The sequence below is a fragment of the Cherax quadricarinatus genome, chromosome 76 (genome assembly GCF_038502225.1).
Source record: "Cherax quadricarinatus isolate ZL_2023a chromosome 76, ASM3850222v1, whole genome shotgun sequence".
NCBI classification, from domain to species: Eukaryota; Metazoa; Arthropoda; class Malacostraca; order Decapoda; family Parastacidae; genus Cherax; species Cherax quadricarinatus.
Window position 1 is genome coordinate 9,015,112 of NC_091367.1, and position 16,306 is coordinate 9,031,417.

The 16,306-nt window shown below is 38.0% G+C and overlaps 1 protein-coding gene across 5 annotated transcripts; it reads left to right on the forward strand.

The window, feature by feature from the left end:
- The first annotated feature begins 207 nt into the window (after positions 1-207).
- On the forward strand, positions 208-15,918 carry TBC1d7 (TBC1 domain family member 7). Of its 5 annotated transcripts, none has more exons than XM_053798222.2 (4): positions 236-344; positions 8,393-8,538; positions 12,330-12,422; positions 13,719-15,918. In XM_053798222.2, the coding sequence occupies exon 4, from the start codon at positions 14,097-14,099 to the stop codon at positions 15,051-15,053; it is 957 nt and encodes a 318-aa protein (XP_053654197.2). In that variant the 5' UTR covers positions 236-344; positions 8,393-8,538; positions 12,330-12,422; positions 13,719-14,096; the 3' UTR covers positions 15,054-15,918. The 5 variants fall into 5 exon arrangements, with proteins under 5 accessions (XP_069957361.1, XP_053654197.2, XP_069957362.1 ...); XM_070101261.1 differs by having other exon boundaries at positions 8,393-8,489; XM_070101260.1 differs by lacking the exon at positions 8,393-8,538 and having other exon boundaries at positions 208-344.
- Positions 15,919-16,306: the final 388 nt, after the last annotated feature.

Sequence of the window (16,306 nt, forward strand, 5' to 3'; positions counted from 1 at the left end):
TTTATAAATAATCTGTGGCTTTCACTTTTTTAAAATTCGACCAGATATTAAGCGTAGCCTTGTCATATTCAAACTAACTTTCATTAAATTGAAAATATACCTTTATTTTATCTCTTATGTATATAAAAGAAAAGAGAAAAGTAGTTAAAATATTAATTTATTGTTGTATATATACATACATCAAGAAAGGTGAATAAAAACGTCGTAATAAAATGCTGAGTGTTGGACGCAGCAGTACCTTGAGGCAGCAGGTGTACAGTAACTGTTGTCTTAACTTTACTAATATAAAGTTGCTCACAGCCTCCTAGACTATGGAACCCGCTGCTCAGAGACTGGAAGTCCTTGTGAGTCTAAATCTCCTTCATTACTGACAAACTGTATATTTATATAAGCTGCAGTAGGGAAAAATACGTGTTTATCATTGGCCTTATTTTTTTTGTTATTTGCAGTGGGCTGTCTCGTAAGGCTTCTATATATAGTTATTTTTTCTCGTAAAACCGATTAAATAATTACACCCAAAATAAGTTAGCCCATGGAAAGGGCTTCCATATTATGGTCTATTCAGTTTTCGATGATCTTTTATTATACGTTTTACGAAAAACTGCATTATATAAAGGAGCATCTTGAAGACTTTATGGTATAGCTTTTCTATGGTGTCTTCTATCCATTATTACTTGGGATGTTTTTGTAAGTTTTCAGCTGTTAATGGACCACCATGAAACTAAGTCATTGACTTTTTTTGGGGAGTTATCCTAGGTAATTATGTGGTAATTATACCTGGGTACCTGTGTCTAAATACACTTGCCCTGGAATTGTACATTCAGTGAATGTAATTTGAGATAAAAGGGCAGATTTATAGTAACTATGGCATGAAAGTCATCTATATACTTTGTATAATATCTATAAACTGATATTACATAGCCATCTTTAAGCCCAGGACTTAATATGTGATAATACTCATGGTCCTGACAAAGCCCTATTTAGGTCGAAAGATTAATTTAGTGTTTTGAAGCTTACATTTCCTGTTACATAAATTCTCCGATATTAAGTGGGTTAGAGAATGGAGGTACTTGTATTTTGGGCCTCTAGAATTTTTTTTTTATTATATAACCCAATAATAAATGTGCTTGTCAGGGCCTCGGGGAACTTTTACATGAGTCTTTTAATTTTGATAATTTAATAGTTTTAAATTGGTATATTAATACTATATTGGTATTGCATTTTTTTTTTTTTTTAATTTTATCTAGTTATACATATGTTAAGGCACTAAGTGACTGGTAGTACTTCGTAAATATTACAGCAAGTGCTACTACCGAAAATAAATGTAACCAAACTTACTGAAAATTTCCCTCTCTTAAGTTAGAGTTTTTTCCTTGACTAAATTTACTTAATACATACGTTGTTGCTGAACTCAAAATCGAGCTCGTAAGCTCGATACTAACCAGCTGAAATGTTTTATTTTCCACCTTAACCTCTTTTTCTCTTTCTCTCGCCTCTACTTGGCATTCCTTACAGGTGTAAGGAAACTTGCAAATATGTCTCCACTCGCCCAAGATTGAACCCAAGACTGGGTTGCTAGCCACTTAGCTAAATGGTTTTCTTCTGAAGATATTGAAAGATTTGCCTTGGAGCATGGGACATTTGTCTTTTGACTGGGCTTAAACTCCACAGAGCTTGTGGTGCTGGACCTAACCTGACCAATGCTTATTACATACATCCACTATCCATAAGATTCTTCTTTGTACTGATTTTTTTTTTTTTTTTTTTTTTTTCATTTAAAAAAATGCTCATGTGGCTTATTTGGTAGCAGCCTTGGCTCACACTGAGCCACTCGTGCTTGGGTTCAATATTCAAAATGAGTGGGAACATTAATAATTTTTTCTTACATCTGCCTGTTTACTTAGCAGTAAGTAGGTACCTGGTGACTGGTGTGGGTTGCATCCTGGAGGAGAGGATTAATTAAAGGATCCCATTTGAAATAAGTCTCCAGTGACATCCTGACGACTAAGTTATCTTGGGTTAATAATCTAAAATTCTTTTAAAATAATACATATAATTCTCTTGCATGGCAAAGACTACATTTGAAACACTTTAAAGTCAATTTAACTATTGGGTTACTCCAGGTAATTTAGGGTTATTCTAGTCAATTTATTAAGTTTATTAAAGTACAGGTACACAAATAGTTGCATAAATTATCATACAGTGGTACTTCGAGTTTTGAACAGCTCCCAGCTCGAACAATTATGTAAGTGTATTTCTGTAAGTGCTTTTGTAAGTGTATTTTTGGTAGTCTGAAACGGACTAATCTAATTTACATTATTCCTTATGGGAACATTCGTTCGGTATTGGCACTCGAACGGCCTTCTGGAACAAATTAAGTTCATAACTTGAGGTACCACTGTACATAGAAGCATATGTGTAATTATCAAGGATAACCTTAAAAAAAAAAAAAAGCCAGTGACTTATTTCCATTGGGGTCCTCATAATATTTTACTATTTAACCTTTAAAAGTTAAAACAGCTAAGTAACTCGACTGTGTAACAAGCACTTAAAATGAGATAGTGCTAGGAATAAGGTAAACCAAGTTTATTCGCATTCTCCTTAAAGAGAGGATCAGATCACAGTAATAAGTACATGTATGTTAGCTATACAAGAAATCACTTTTCCCTTTCTGTAACGTCACTCGTCAGATACCTTTTAGCTCTTTCTGAACTGGTTCATGTTGTGACAGGCTTTGACATGTGTAGACAGTCCATTCCACTCTTTTATTGCTGTACAATAAAAGGTGTTTGAAGCCTGACCACTTACTGCAGGTACTACAAAGTTGTATTCCCTTCCCCTAGTACCATACTGGTTTTGGTTCCCAACCCTGACAAATTTTTGGCAGCAAGATATTCTGGACTCTGCTTGTAAGCAATTTTATAAATGTGATTAACTTCTGTTTTACTCCATCTTCAACATTCATCGTATCCAGTTGCGATTCATCCTGACCTACATGCTCTTTTGGACCTAGGATATTACTAAATAAGACAATCCAAAAACACTCAACTTGTGTAAGAAACCTGACTAAAAATGTAATGCTCCTTGTTGATGCTTAAAGGGTATCCCACATAGGCCAATAGGCACTATGCCTACTAGCCCATGTTAAGCAGGTTCCTCTCAAAGACCCAGCTATTTTTGTACAAGATTTCAGTGTCTCCTTCACCTTGCTAGTGACAGGTATGAAGGCTGTAGTGCTGCACTTAGGGTTGCACCTGACTTGTCACCTTCTACATAAGGTGCCCTCCTTCCTTTAGTGTACATTCTGCTGGTGAGGACTCCAGGTGAGTTGAAATGTATAGTTTCATTTCCATTACTGTTTTCTTGTCTACATGTGGAGTACTCTTCAGTGACCTAGATAAAGTAAAGGTTCTCTTTGGTAAGCTTGCCACTGAGTTAACATTTTCTGCTATATCATACCTTATTGTAATAAGACAAATCTTCAAACATCTGTTTAAGTTTCAACAATAGATGCATTAAGCTCACTATTATAGGCATAATAGTGATTGAATTGAGGATTTATCCCAGGATAACTATAAACAAAGTTAAATGGTATAATTTATTTCCATTTTTTTGAATCTCTAGTCAGAAAATACCCATTGCAATCTTTTTACAGTTGTTTATCAGGTACTTGATGCTGGCTGCATACTTTTAGTACTCCCAAATTATGGTATAGCCCTTAACCCTGGTTTGATATTGATTTGGTTCTAATCTTTTTAAAAAGAAAGAAAAAAAGAGGAGGCAGTATAATTTGGACATGATTCAGCATTTCTGACTTTGCAGTTCACTCTGACCTATGTTTCCTTGCACCATAGTCCAGGATAAATCATACAACCATATTTTGGATAACTTGAAGCCTTGTTTGTCAGAGTACAGTACTGTACCACAATGAGCACTTGTAAACTGTATAACATTGCATCAGAGCCAAACAAAGTATTAGAGCAAGTTCCTTGATGAGCATGAGTAATCTGCATGACATTGTATATGAGGCATACATAGGATCTTGCATGCCTTAAATTATAGAATACATCTAACAGTTATGGCCATTACCTCTCTGGAGGCAAGGTTTTTGGAATCATTGGTAAATTTGTTAAATTCAACATAACATTGTATATTAAGACAAATAATGATCTACAATAATTTCAATGTCATTGGAAGGACCTTGTTATTACTTAGTGTTGGCAGAATTTATTGCAAATTAATCACACATAACTGAACAACTTGTTATAATAAAAAAAAAATAAATTAAATTTTGAAGGCCATAGGCTCTAAATTCCTAGGTATACCAACGGTTTATTTTGAATCAAGTTCTCGATAATACGAAGTGCAAAGATTATGGGGAGAGGGGGGGAAGGGTCTCTCACAGTTAAAACTCTGCAGTATAGGGTTGCCTCTGGCATTCTCATTTTGATCGTCCACGTTGGTTTGCGTGCAGCCAGCAGTAACAGCCTGGTTGATAGGCTCTGATCCACCAGGAGGCCTGGTCACAGACCGGGCCGCGGGGGCGTTGGCCCCCAGAACTCTCTCCAGGTGTTCCTATGAGCAAATGTACTACATTACAGTATTTTCTTATTTGTAGGTTCTTGGCCACAAAGCACTCGGTGCTCCAGTGAAAATGCAACTTGTGGGGATGGAGCAAGGGAGTGCGAATGGAGTGAGCAAGTGTGACTTGAGTTTGTGTTTGAGAAGGTAGCTTCATTTTTAGCAGGTTTTCAGGACTGGGAAGTGCGGGAGAAAGGCGAATTGGAGAGGGTCATTCAGAAAAGTATTTTGCAGAAAGAAATGGAGAAATTCCAGCTTGATTGGAAACTGGAAGTTAACTATACACAATGCTTGGCAGATAAAGAATTTGAGACAATCAAGAAGTGAGAATTACTTTAATTGTTCATTAATAGTTATTTGTGTGTTGTGATTGAAAGGAGTCTCTTACAATGTCAATGTCAAAATTGTATTGGGGAGATATTATATATATACGTATATATATTATAAATTATATATAAATATTTTGCGTGCGTGAGCGTGTTAGATAGGAGTGAATGGAGACAAATGGTATTTGGGACCTGACGAGCTGTTGGAGTGTGAGCAGGGTAATATTTAGTGAAGGGATTCAGGGAAACCGGCTATTTTATATAACCAGACTTGAGTCCTGGGAATGGGAAGTACAATGCCTGCACTCTAAAGGAGGGGTTTGGGATATTGGCAGTTTGGAGGGATATATTGTATTTTTTATACGTATATACTTCTAAGGGAGGAGGAAGTTCGGGTGAGATATAAGCGACTGTTGGCAGAAAGGTGGGCTAGTGCAAACATGAGTAGTGGGGGGGGGGGGGTTGAAGAGGGTTGGAATAGTTTTAAAAATGCAGTATTAGAATGTGGGGCAGAAGTTTGTGGTTATAGGAGGGTGGGGGCAGGAGGAAAGAGGAGTGATTGGTGGAATGGTGAAGTAAGGGGTGTGATAAAAGAGAAAAAGGTAGCTTATGAGAGGTTTTTACAAAGCAGAAGTGTTATAAGAAAAGCAGAGTATATGGAGAGTAAAAGAAAGGTGGAGAGAGTGGTGAGAGAGTGCAAAAGGAGAGCAGATGATAGTGGGAGTGGCATTGTCAAGAAATTTTAATGAAAATAAGAAACTTTTGGAGTGAGTTAAACAAGTTAAGAAAGCCTAGGGAAAGTATGGATTTGTCAGTTAAAAACAGATTAGGAGAGTTAGTAGATGGGGAGAGGGAGGTATTAGGTAGATGGCGAGAATATTTTGAGGAACTTTTAAATGTTGAGGAAGAAAGGGAGGCGGTAATTTCATGCCAGGGAGGTATACCATCTTTAAGGAGTGAAGAGCAGAATGTAAGTGTGGGGGAGGTACGTGAGGCATTACGTAGAATGAAAGGGGGTAAAGCAGCTGGAACTGATAGGATCATGACAGAAATGTTAAAAGCAGGGGGGGATATGGTGTTGGAGTGGTTGGTATTTTTGTTTAATAAATGTATGAAAGAGGGGAAGGTACCTAGGGATTGGCGGAGAGCATGTATAGTCCCTTTATATAAAGGGAAAGGGGACAAAAGAGATTGTAAAAATTATAGAGGAATAAGTTTACTGAGTATACCAGGAAAAGTATACGGTAGGGTTATAATTGAAAGAATTAGAGGTAAGACAGAATGGAGGATTGCGGGTGAGCAGGGAGGTTTCAGAGTGGGTAGGGGATGTGTAGATCAAGTGGTTTACATTGAAGCATATATGTGAACAGTATTTAGATAAAGGTAGGGAAGTTTTTATTGCATTTATGGATTTAGAAAAAGCATATGATAGAGTGGATAGAGGAGCAATGTGGCAGATGTTGCAAGTATATGGAATAGGTGGTAAGTTCCTAAATGCTGTAAAGAGTTTTTATGAGGATAGTGAGGCTCAGGTTAGGGTGTGTAGAAGAGAGGGAGAATACTTCCCGGTAAAAGTAGGTCTTAGACAGGGATGTGTAATGTCACCATGGTTGTTTAATGTATTTATAGATGGGGTTGTAAAAAGTAAATGCTAGGTGTTCGGGAGAGGGGTGGGATTAAATTGTGGGGAATCAAATTCAAAATGGGAATTGACAGTTACTTTTTGCTGATGATACTGTGCTTATGGGAGATTCTAAAGAAAAATTACAAAGGTTAGTGGATGAGTTTGGTAATGTGTGTAAAGGTAGAAAGTTGAAAGTGAACATAGAAAAGAGTAAGGTGATGAGGGTATCAAATGATTTAGATAAAGAAAAATTTGATATCAAATTGGGGAGGAGGAATATGGAAGAAGTGAGTGTTTTCAGATACTTGGGAGTTGGCGTGTCGGCGGATGGATTTATGAAGGATGAGGTTAATCATAGAATTGTTGAGGGAAAAAAGGCGAGTGGTGCGTTGAGGTATATGTGGAGTCAAAAAACGTTATCTATGGAGGCAAAAAAGGGAATGTATGAAAGTATAGTAGTACCAACACTCTTATATGGATGTAAAGCTTGGGTGGTAAAGGCAACAGCGAGGAGACGGTTGGAGGCAGTGGAGATGTCCTGTTTAAGGGCAATGTGTGGTGTAAATATTATGCAGAAAATTCGGAGTGTGGAAATTAGGAAAAGGTGTGGAGTTAATAAAAGCATTAGTCAAGAGGGCAGAAGAGGGGTTGTTGAGGTGGTTTGGTCATTTAGAGAATGGATCAAAGTAGAATGACATGGAAAGCATATAAATCTATAGGGGAAGGAAGGAGGGGTAGGGGTCATCCTCGAAAGGGTTGGAGAGAGGGGGTAAAGGAGGTTTTGTGGGCTAGGGGCTTGGACTTCCAGCAAGCGTGCGTGAGTGTGTTAGATAGGAGTGAATGGAGACGAATGGTACTTGGGACCTGACGATCTGTTGGAGTGTGAGCAGGGTAACATTTAGTGAAGGGATTCAGGGAAACCGGTTATTTTCATATAGTCTGACTTGAGTCCTGGAAATGGGAAGTACAATGCCTGCACTTTAAAGGAGGGGTTTGGGATATTGGCAGTTTGGAGGGATATGTTGTGTCTCTTTATACGTATATGCTTCTAAACTGTTGTATTCTGAGCACCTCTGCAAAATCAGTGATAATTTGTGAGTGTGGTGAAAGTGTTGAATGATGATGAAAGTATTTTCTTTTTGGGGAGTTTCTTTCTTTTTGGATCACCCTGCCTCAGTGGGAGACAGCCGACTTGTTGAAAAAAAAAAAATGTATATATATATTGTTAATCTTGCAATTATTTTCGTAAATGAATAAAATTTTTCAAATATTTAAGATTTGTGACATTGTGTACATGTTAGAAGCAATGTAATGTCTTGCTTAATCAAATAGTTGAAACAAAATCATGGCTGCAAAACTGCTAACAAATGGTTTTCAGACAATTTCACTTCAAATTTTTGTAAGGGTAAGGAGCAAAATCAATATTGTATTGGGGAGAGTGGACATAATTTTGTGGTAACCACTGTATGCAGCCAGGCATCAGTTGTCCTTCATAAAGCTGTAATACTGAAATGGTTCACCTAATCATGTAATGCTATAAGCATGTACTATATTATAATCATGTTGGGTAAAACTGTAGTAATATTACAATACGTACTATAATTAATAATGTAATACTGTAGTTAGTAATACTGTAAATAAATGACTAAAACTGAGAACTGTCTAATTGGTGAAGCTGCAGAAACACAGGAAAACATTTATGTATTAATGCTGTACCAGGGGTACCTAATCAGTATTGTAAAATGAGAGGATTTGTTCGGATTTTTAACCCAGAGGGTTAGCCACCCAGGATAAACCAAGAAAGTCAGTATGTCATGGAGGACTCTTATTTCATAGGGGTCCCATAATCTTTTCCCCCCAGGATGTGAGCCATACCTGTCAACTAACATCCAGGCACCTACTTGCTGCAAGATAAACAGCAATAGCAAGTGTAAAGAAACATGCCCATGGACACTAAGGCACGAACATTGCATTGATCCAGTTTGTATTTGGCATAACTTATACAGTGTAAGCTGTTGTCTTGTATTTTTAACGGTTCTTGTTTTTTATACTTTGTACTATTTTTTACCTTTCAAGGGTGTGCCTTGATGCTAGTAGAAGACATGCTCCAAGAACATGAAGCACTACCCTTTCCTCCCTCCCCTTCCTTGGATCAAGCCTTATCACTTCCCATTACCCAAGTTCTGGTATTTAAAAGTTCCCCATTAATATTATGTAGTAGTATTTCCAGAACGTGATGATGACTTATGTATATGCATAAATAAGATACTGTACTGTTCAAAGGGAAAAAAAACAGTGGAAATAAATCATATTACTGGTCCTTGTTGGTTATCTTTGGGAAAAAGTGTAATCTATCAACATTGTATGCCTAACTGGGCATGATGTATATGCACATCTTATTGGATGTAACGTAATGTTAGTATGTACGATATATGCAAAAATTCTAGTACTCGATTTTCCCCAATTTTAGACCATGTCCCACCTAAAATAAAATCCTGGCTCATGTGGTGGATTATGGTACGTAGTACAGCATTAACCCCTTCAGGGTCCAAGGCCAAAATCTGAAGTGGTGCTCCAGTGTCCAAGAAATTTTGAAAAAAAAAAAAAATTATTTTTTCTTACAGAATTAAAGAGCATATTTTTGTGAAGGTAATAAGACAAAAAAAAAATTCTGATCAGTACGTACTTACCGAGATACAGTGCCAAGAAGTTTGTCGAAAATGATGTGGTGGCGGCAACATCGACGAATTCCACATACGCGCATTACATTATTTTGCGGTTTTTGTTTTTTCTTTTTTTCCAATTTTTTTCTATTCCTACTAACATTTGGGGCCTGAGAGACCAATACTGTATATAATGTACATATATAAACTCACTGTATTGAACACAATAACCGCACTAAAGTTATCATATTATTGTTTACCACTGTTGTTTATTACAATAAACATGCACAAATCTTGTATAATACTAGTGTTATATCATATATTTACATATTTACAATCACTGGACATGGTTTTAGAACTGCTGGAGCTTGTGGAACTCCTTGAAACAAGGCACCATGCACAGAGGCACCTTACATTCCTCGCACATAAACCGAGTGTCTTTGCGTCTTTGTTGCCGTCTTTTTGTTTGTGCACAGATGATGCATCTCTTCTGAGCAAATTTCTTCTGAGTTGAAGGAAGTTGTATTATGAAATGATCACCTTCCCTCCTCAAACGCTTGGGTATATCCTGAGGAATTTGAGGACCGTGTTGTATAGCAGGTGTTGTTACCTGGTACTTCATTATGAGTTGTCTGACAAGACAAACAAAATTCACCATACAGTGGTCTGTTGCCAGTCTTTATTTGGTACATACTATATGCATTGAGCATTGAAATGTCCATGAGATGGAAGAAAAGTTTCATGTACCACTTGTAACTCTTACGAACACAGTCAACAAAACCAATCTGCATGTCACATTTGTCAACCAAGCACATGTTTTGTGTATAATCAATCACTGTCACTGGTTTTCGAATACGTTCATTAGTCACTCGATCAACTTTGCCACTGTCTTGCATTTCATTACGGTGAATGGTTGTCAACAATGTGACATCTCGTTTGTCATGCCACCGTAATGCCATGATGTCATTGACAGTAAACACCTGCACGTCATCACCACGAGCACCTGCGTTAAGGCTGGGCATATGTTTACGATTAGAACGCACTGTGCCACACACATCTGTCTTGTTCACTCGCATGAAATCACTGAGTTATGGGCTTGTGTACCAGTTATCGGTATATAATGTATGCCCCTTACCAAGATAAGGTGCCATTATGTTTCTCACTACGTCACCTGAGATACCCAATAACATCTTGGTATCTTTCAATGTTTTACTACCCGTGTATACAACAATATCCAACACCAGGCCACTGTCACAATCACAGAGTACAAACAGTTTTATACCAAAGCGTTTCCTATTGCTCGGTATATACTGCTTGAATGACAGTCTACCTTTGAACAAAATCAAAGACTCGTCAATTACAAGATTCTTGAATGGATAAAAGTATATGCTGAACTTTTGTTTGAGATACATGGAAACATTTCTAATCTTGTATAACCTGTCACTTCTGTCAGGCCTGGTTTTGTCAGAGAAGTGCAACATACGTAAGAGTAAGATAAACCTGTTCACTGGTATGATTTCACTGAAGACTGGGGTAGAAATTAGCCGATCTGTGGACCAGTATGCTTTTATATTATGCTTATAGACGTGAGGCATAAGCATTATTGTTGCAAAAAGCAAATACATTTCTGCAACAGTCGTCTCTTTCCACCTGTGTAGTCTTGACTGTGGTGATTAAGATCGTATTTGCCATGGTGTACTCAAAATACTTATTACTTTCCCTGACAATAATTTCCATCAATGGCTGGTCAAAGAATAATTCAAAGAATTCCAGTTCATTGGCCGTGGTTCCAAGGGGACAAGTAGGTAGAATTCCACTTTGAGAATCATCAAAGTGGTGAGGCTTGGGAACAAAATTGGGGTTTTGCTGCCAATCCCACATATGGTTTGCTGGTGGATACTGGATATCATAGGGTGGTTGTGGTGGGCTGGTGGCTGGCGCTCCGCTTTGTCCTTGAACTGACGAGTCAGCAGCGTGGGTCCCAGCGTGGCCTGGTGAGTCACGCATGGCGGTGCCACTACCATCACCACTAACACCATCCACTGATGCCAGTGGTCTGTCCATGCCAAGTGTAGCCACATCATCCTCACTATCACTACCTAAAACTGGTGTTGGGCCACAGGATGTACTCCGTCCCCTGGGCACAGCATAGGGTACACTACCCGAGCGCATGCGGCGGCGAACATACCGACGCTTCACTGGTGAATGATTCCTCACTATCGCTACTCGATTGATCGTCGAGCGCAATAAAATCACAGTCCACATCACTATCATCATCATTACTGAAGTCAGAGGCCTGGCCACACGAAAATATTAGTTTTCTCTTGCGATGAGGAACAACCGACCGTGAGTCACGAGTGCCCACACCAGAGGTAGAAGGTTGAGGATCGTCGGGGTTTTCTGCACTATTATCGATATCCTGGTCATTCTTTTCGGTCACTAACTGATCAAAGCCGTAAAATTCGTCTTCATTTCCACATACATCAGTGTCAGAACTATCAGATAGGTAGAGGAGAGTCCCAATTTTCCGGGGAGTGAGAGCTGACTTGGGACGAGGCATGGTGAACAAGGGTAACTGAGCCGGCGTTCCCACAATGCTATGCGGGCGCCTAGATTTTTTGTTTATGGCGCACACCCACCACGCAGACCCGTTCTCACATGTAGGCCTATGAGCGTTTTCGCTCTAAATTTGATGGCGCTAGAATTTTGGCGTAGATCTACGGTTTGGACACTCAACGTAAAGCCGTTGATCTACGGGACGGACCCTGAAAGGGTTAAAATACGAGGGGGGGGGGGTACATGAGTGCAGTAAGACGTTTTGTACTTTGGTAAGAAAATAGTATGTTGTAGTATTATTTGATTTAGCTCAAATGCTTAATACAGGTTGAATGTAATGTTATACAGTATTGTAGCACTATAATTTTAACACATCTTCAGTTTCATTTCTCAGTGTCAGCATAGAAACAAATGTCGAACCAATAAGTCATTATAATAATTACGATTTTAACAAACGCTTGAAATTTTCTTTGGGAGTTATTGGTGTTCTGTATAACAATTGTTTTCCATCTGATACACATAAGGTATATAACATTTGTGACTGTTTTATTTCATTATCTTATTGTTTTCTATTTTCAGTTTAGCAAGGCTGAGAGTGAACTGGCAACTCTGTCGTGCATGATTAACCAAGAATTCTCGATTTTGGCTGCAGCACAAGGTGTTGACACACAGGTTAGTCCACCACTCTGTATCAGTTCATGTCAAGGTTGGGGGGAGGGGAGCGGGTTTACTGATGCTTTTGAAGGGCTCTTCTTTCCAGGAATTTATGCTTCAAAATCTAGGCAGTTTTTCCTCTTCTGTACAGAGGCTTTGGTCATGTATTGTTGCAGGAGGCTTCTGCCATTTTAAAGTAATGTAATATAAGAAGCTTCTTAACTAGTGTTGCTGCTTATAATTTAATGCATCAAATATTGTTTAAAGTTAGGAAATACATTGAACTCTCTTTACAATTGGAATCTTAACATACGATTTTGTATTAACACTATTGGAAAAAAAAAAGCTATAAAAATTTGTAGCACTTTAAGACTTTAATATTATGTACCAGAGTGTGAATGAATAAGCATATCATAGTTAGGTCCAAGATTTGGGTACAGTAACCTATGCCACGTGCACTTACTTTCTGTGAGCAAATAATTTCTCGAGTTCATCCCCTGGTAAGGAGCCAGTTCCATGAAATTGTTGCTGTGAAGGATTGCAAGACTGAGGCTTTGAAGATATGCATGAAGAATACATAAGCAAAGTTTTAGAAGAGGCTGATGAAGCTTTATAGTTAAGTAAATCTGTGCTTTACGAATGCCGGAAGATAAGCATTTTTCTGTTTTCCCCTCTCTAAGTAATGTAACTTCAAACATGATCCCTCCTTAAAGTTTGTCGATTTTTGCCCATTGTTCACCCTCCAACTAGCAAGATATCCAGCTCTAAGGCTCCAAGACATGATATGCAGGATACAGATGCAATTTGGAGGAATATTTAAAAATATTTTTATGTCCTTTTAATTCAGAATTTTTCAGTTGAAAAGGACAAATTTAGGCAAATTCTCATAATTTTTTTTCTAGCAAGCAAAGATGTTGGATATAAATGGCAGACGTAGACTGTTTCAGTATCAGTATTAATGTGACTTGATTGTTTGTGATTTGTATCTAACATCTGTAACAGATAAGACAGCATAGGTTCCCACAATGATACCTCCCTAGTCCTTGCTTTGTGCCTTTCATTTTCTTAGGAAAATAAAAAATTTGATTTACAAACCAAATATTTCTTGTTTAAAGTCAGGCTAGTGTAGTGTATGCTTTGCACTGGCAAGACAGTGATAGTGTGAATGAAAGTGAGTTTTCTTTTTCAGGTCACCTTGCCTTGGTGGAAGATGGCCAGTGTGTATTGAAAAAAAAGTTATTGTCATTCTTGAATTAATACTGTGTATAAATAATTGATGCTGCAGACATTAATACTACATTTCTTTGATTGCAGGTTATTAATGAACTTGTACATAATGTGAAGAATATCAGAGCCCAGCTAAATCAAATACTGAGCGAAGTGTTGGAATTTCAGCAGCAACAACAAACGGTGATGTCGTCTATGCAGTCCCAGCTCAGCACTCTCTGTGTCCAGTTTAATGACCTCAGCATGATTATTGGTCCAGCTGCTCTTGAGGCAGGCAGTGACAAGGAATACTCCACTGAGTGACTCGTAAATCTTGACTCGCTATATACGTAATTGACTACTGTGTATATAAAGGAACTGTATGCGAAAATGTTTTTGGTTTTCTGTGTTTTGAGCAAAATGTTTCCCTATTGAAATGGTTTTGGTGGTAGATTTCATGTAATTTTACAACTAGTCTTAAGCAAAATGGGTGACGAAAGAAATTTCCGTAGTCAGTTTTATGGAAAGGTTGGATTACGTGAAGTTGAAGATAAAAGAACCGTGGAAACATTACTGAAAGAGCAACCATTAGACGAGAAGAAATTTGCTCACTTTTGCCATCGCACTGTTGTCCCAGGTGCATATAGATTTCTGGTTTGGAAATTACTGTTACATGTAACTCCTCGGTATGCAGAGTCTCAGGATTATGTTATGCAACAGCAAACTTTGTTGTTTGATGACCTGTGGCATATACTTAAAACTTTGAAACTTGAGAATGTGGTGGTGGTGAGAAATGATAACACGAGTGATCTCAGTCTTCCAGTGGATGATGTAACTGTCAAAATGGTAATAAAAAGCGAGGATGAAGCTCCAACCCCTGAGAATTATTTGCTTATGTGGTTAATAAGCAAAGCAAAGCTTCTCTATGACATAAGAAAGCAGTTAAAGAAAAGTGAATGTCAGCATTTTCTCCAAATTGCGAAAAAAATTTCATGTTTGTGTGACAACCCTGTTGATATTTTTCATGTGTGTTCGTCTCTCTACTCCTTGCTTTTGAAAAATCATGCTGTGATCACAGATGCTGTAATGGAGGCCATTGGGATGTTGCGCAAGGAGAACGCCTCTTTACATTACCACATGATGAAGATTGAGCTCTTCACTAGCAGTTTGTTGGTGGACCTGTGCCTCAGTGTCTTCTGTGACATATTTCCTGAAACTGCCGTAGAGAAAATACTAGATAAGGTGATTGCTGGTGCATTTAGGGTGTTTGCCTTTGTTACATATTCCTTACTTGTGCACCTTAAACAGCCTCTTGCTACTGTGTTAAGTGTAAAAGGCATTATGAGCATTTTGTACACAATTCGCAAGGAGGAAGCTGAGATTCTTGTTAACTCAGCATTAGATCAGTGGCTTAAAATTGTTAAGAAAAGACCACAACAGTAATAAAACAATGATGTACACATACAAAACTTTTGTAATATAGAATGATCCAGCATTTTCTTTAGTACTACTGTATTATAAAATGTTTATGTGTATAATGTATGTATATGTAGTACAGCATAAACCATGTGTGTGTGTGTGTGTGTGTGTGGAACAGAATTCTTCCTCCGTAAGCCATGCGTGTTGTAAGAGGCAACTAAAATGCCGGGAGCAAGGGGCTAATAACCCCTTCTCCTGTACAAATTACTAAATTTAAAAAGGAAAACTTTTCTTTTTCTTTTTGAGCCACCCTGCCTTGGTGGGATACGGCCGGTTTGTTAAAAAAAAAAAATATATATATAATGAGCAGTTGATTGTGCTGTCCATAATAGTACATTTACTGTACTTGGTTGCTGAAGCACGTATTACACGTACACACACCTGTACTCATTACTCTGTCAACACTTAAGGTTAGTTTTGCAAAATTTTGCACATACGTCCGTACTTTTATAATGTATGTTATCTGGTTGGCCCCATCATCAAAATATTTAATCCCTCCCTGCAAAATCCCTTTTGAACAAAAATGCAAAGTGTCACCCAGTCAGTTTGCTTTCATCTCTAAGATTGTGGTTTATTTAACTTTTGTGGTACAGTATATAACTTGTTGATCATTGTTGATAAAAGGCAAAGTTTTACAGATAGTTATGGTGCTGCTTGAGACAACTAGGAAGTCAATAAGTGGAAATAAAGGGTGAGATAACAAAAGTTAGCATTGATGGATTGTAGATTTGTGATACTTGCCAGAAGTTTTTCTGCATCAACTACTGTCTTCTGATATTTATTATGTTTTGTTTCAGGCAATAAAATTGGTGATTACTAATAGTGGTCATTTTTAGGTGTTTCTGTACCATAACCCTTAATTACATCCTCCTCCTATGGGAAATAGCAGTTTGCATTATAAATTTTGCTTTATGAAAACTATGGTATTTGTAAGAACAGGAACTCACCGACTTTCTTTCTCTCTCTCTCTCTCTCTCTCTCTCTCTCTCTCTCTCTCTCTCTCTCTCTCTCTCTCTCTCTCCAAATACATCTTTGATACAACCCCTCTTCAAAAATAAAGGGGGGGGGGACTCCTTGGCACAGTGAAGAGGCTTTCATCTTTCTCCCTTCCCTGTTCCATCCTTTCCCTCTGCCATTCATACTTTTGGCCTTTAGGGTCCACACAGGAATTCTAGCTCCTAGGCTGGGGAAAAGGTTTCATTGTCTATCCCATTCCA

Excerpts from the sequence above, each read along its gene's own strand:
- TBC1d7 (XM_070101260.1), top strand. The coding sequence starts at position 14,097 with ATGGGTGACGAAAGAAATTTCCGTAGTCAGTTTTATGGAAAGGTTGGA.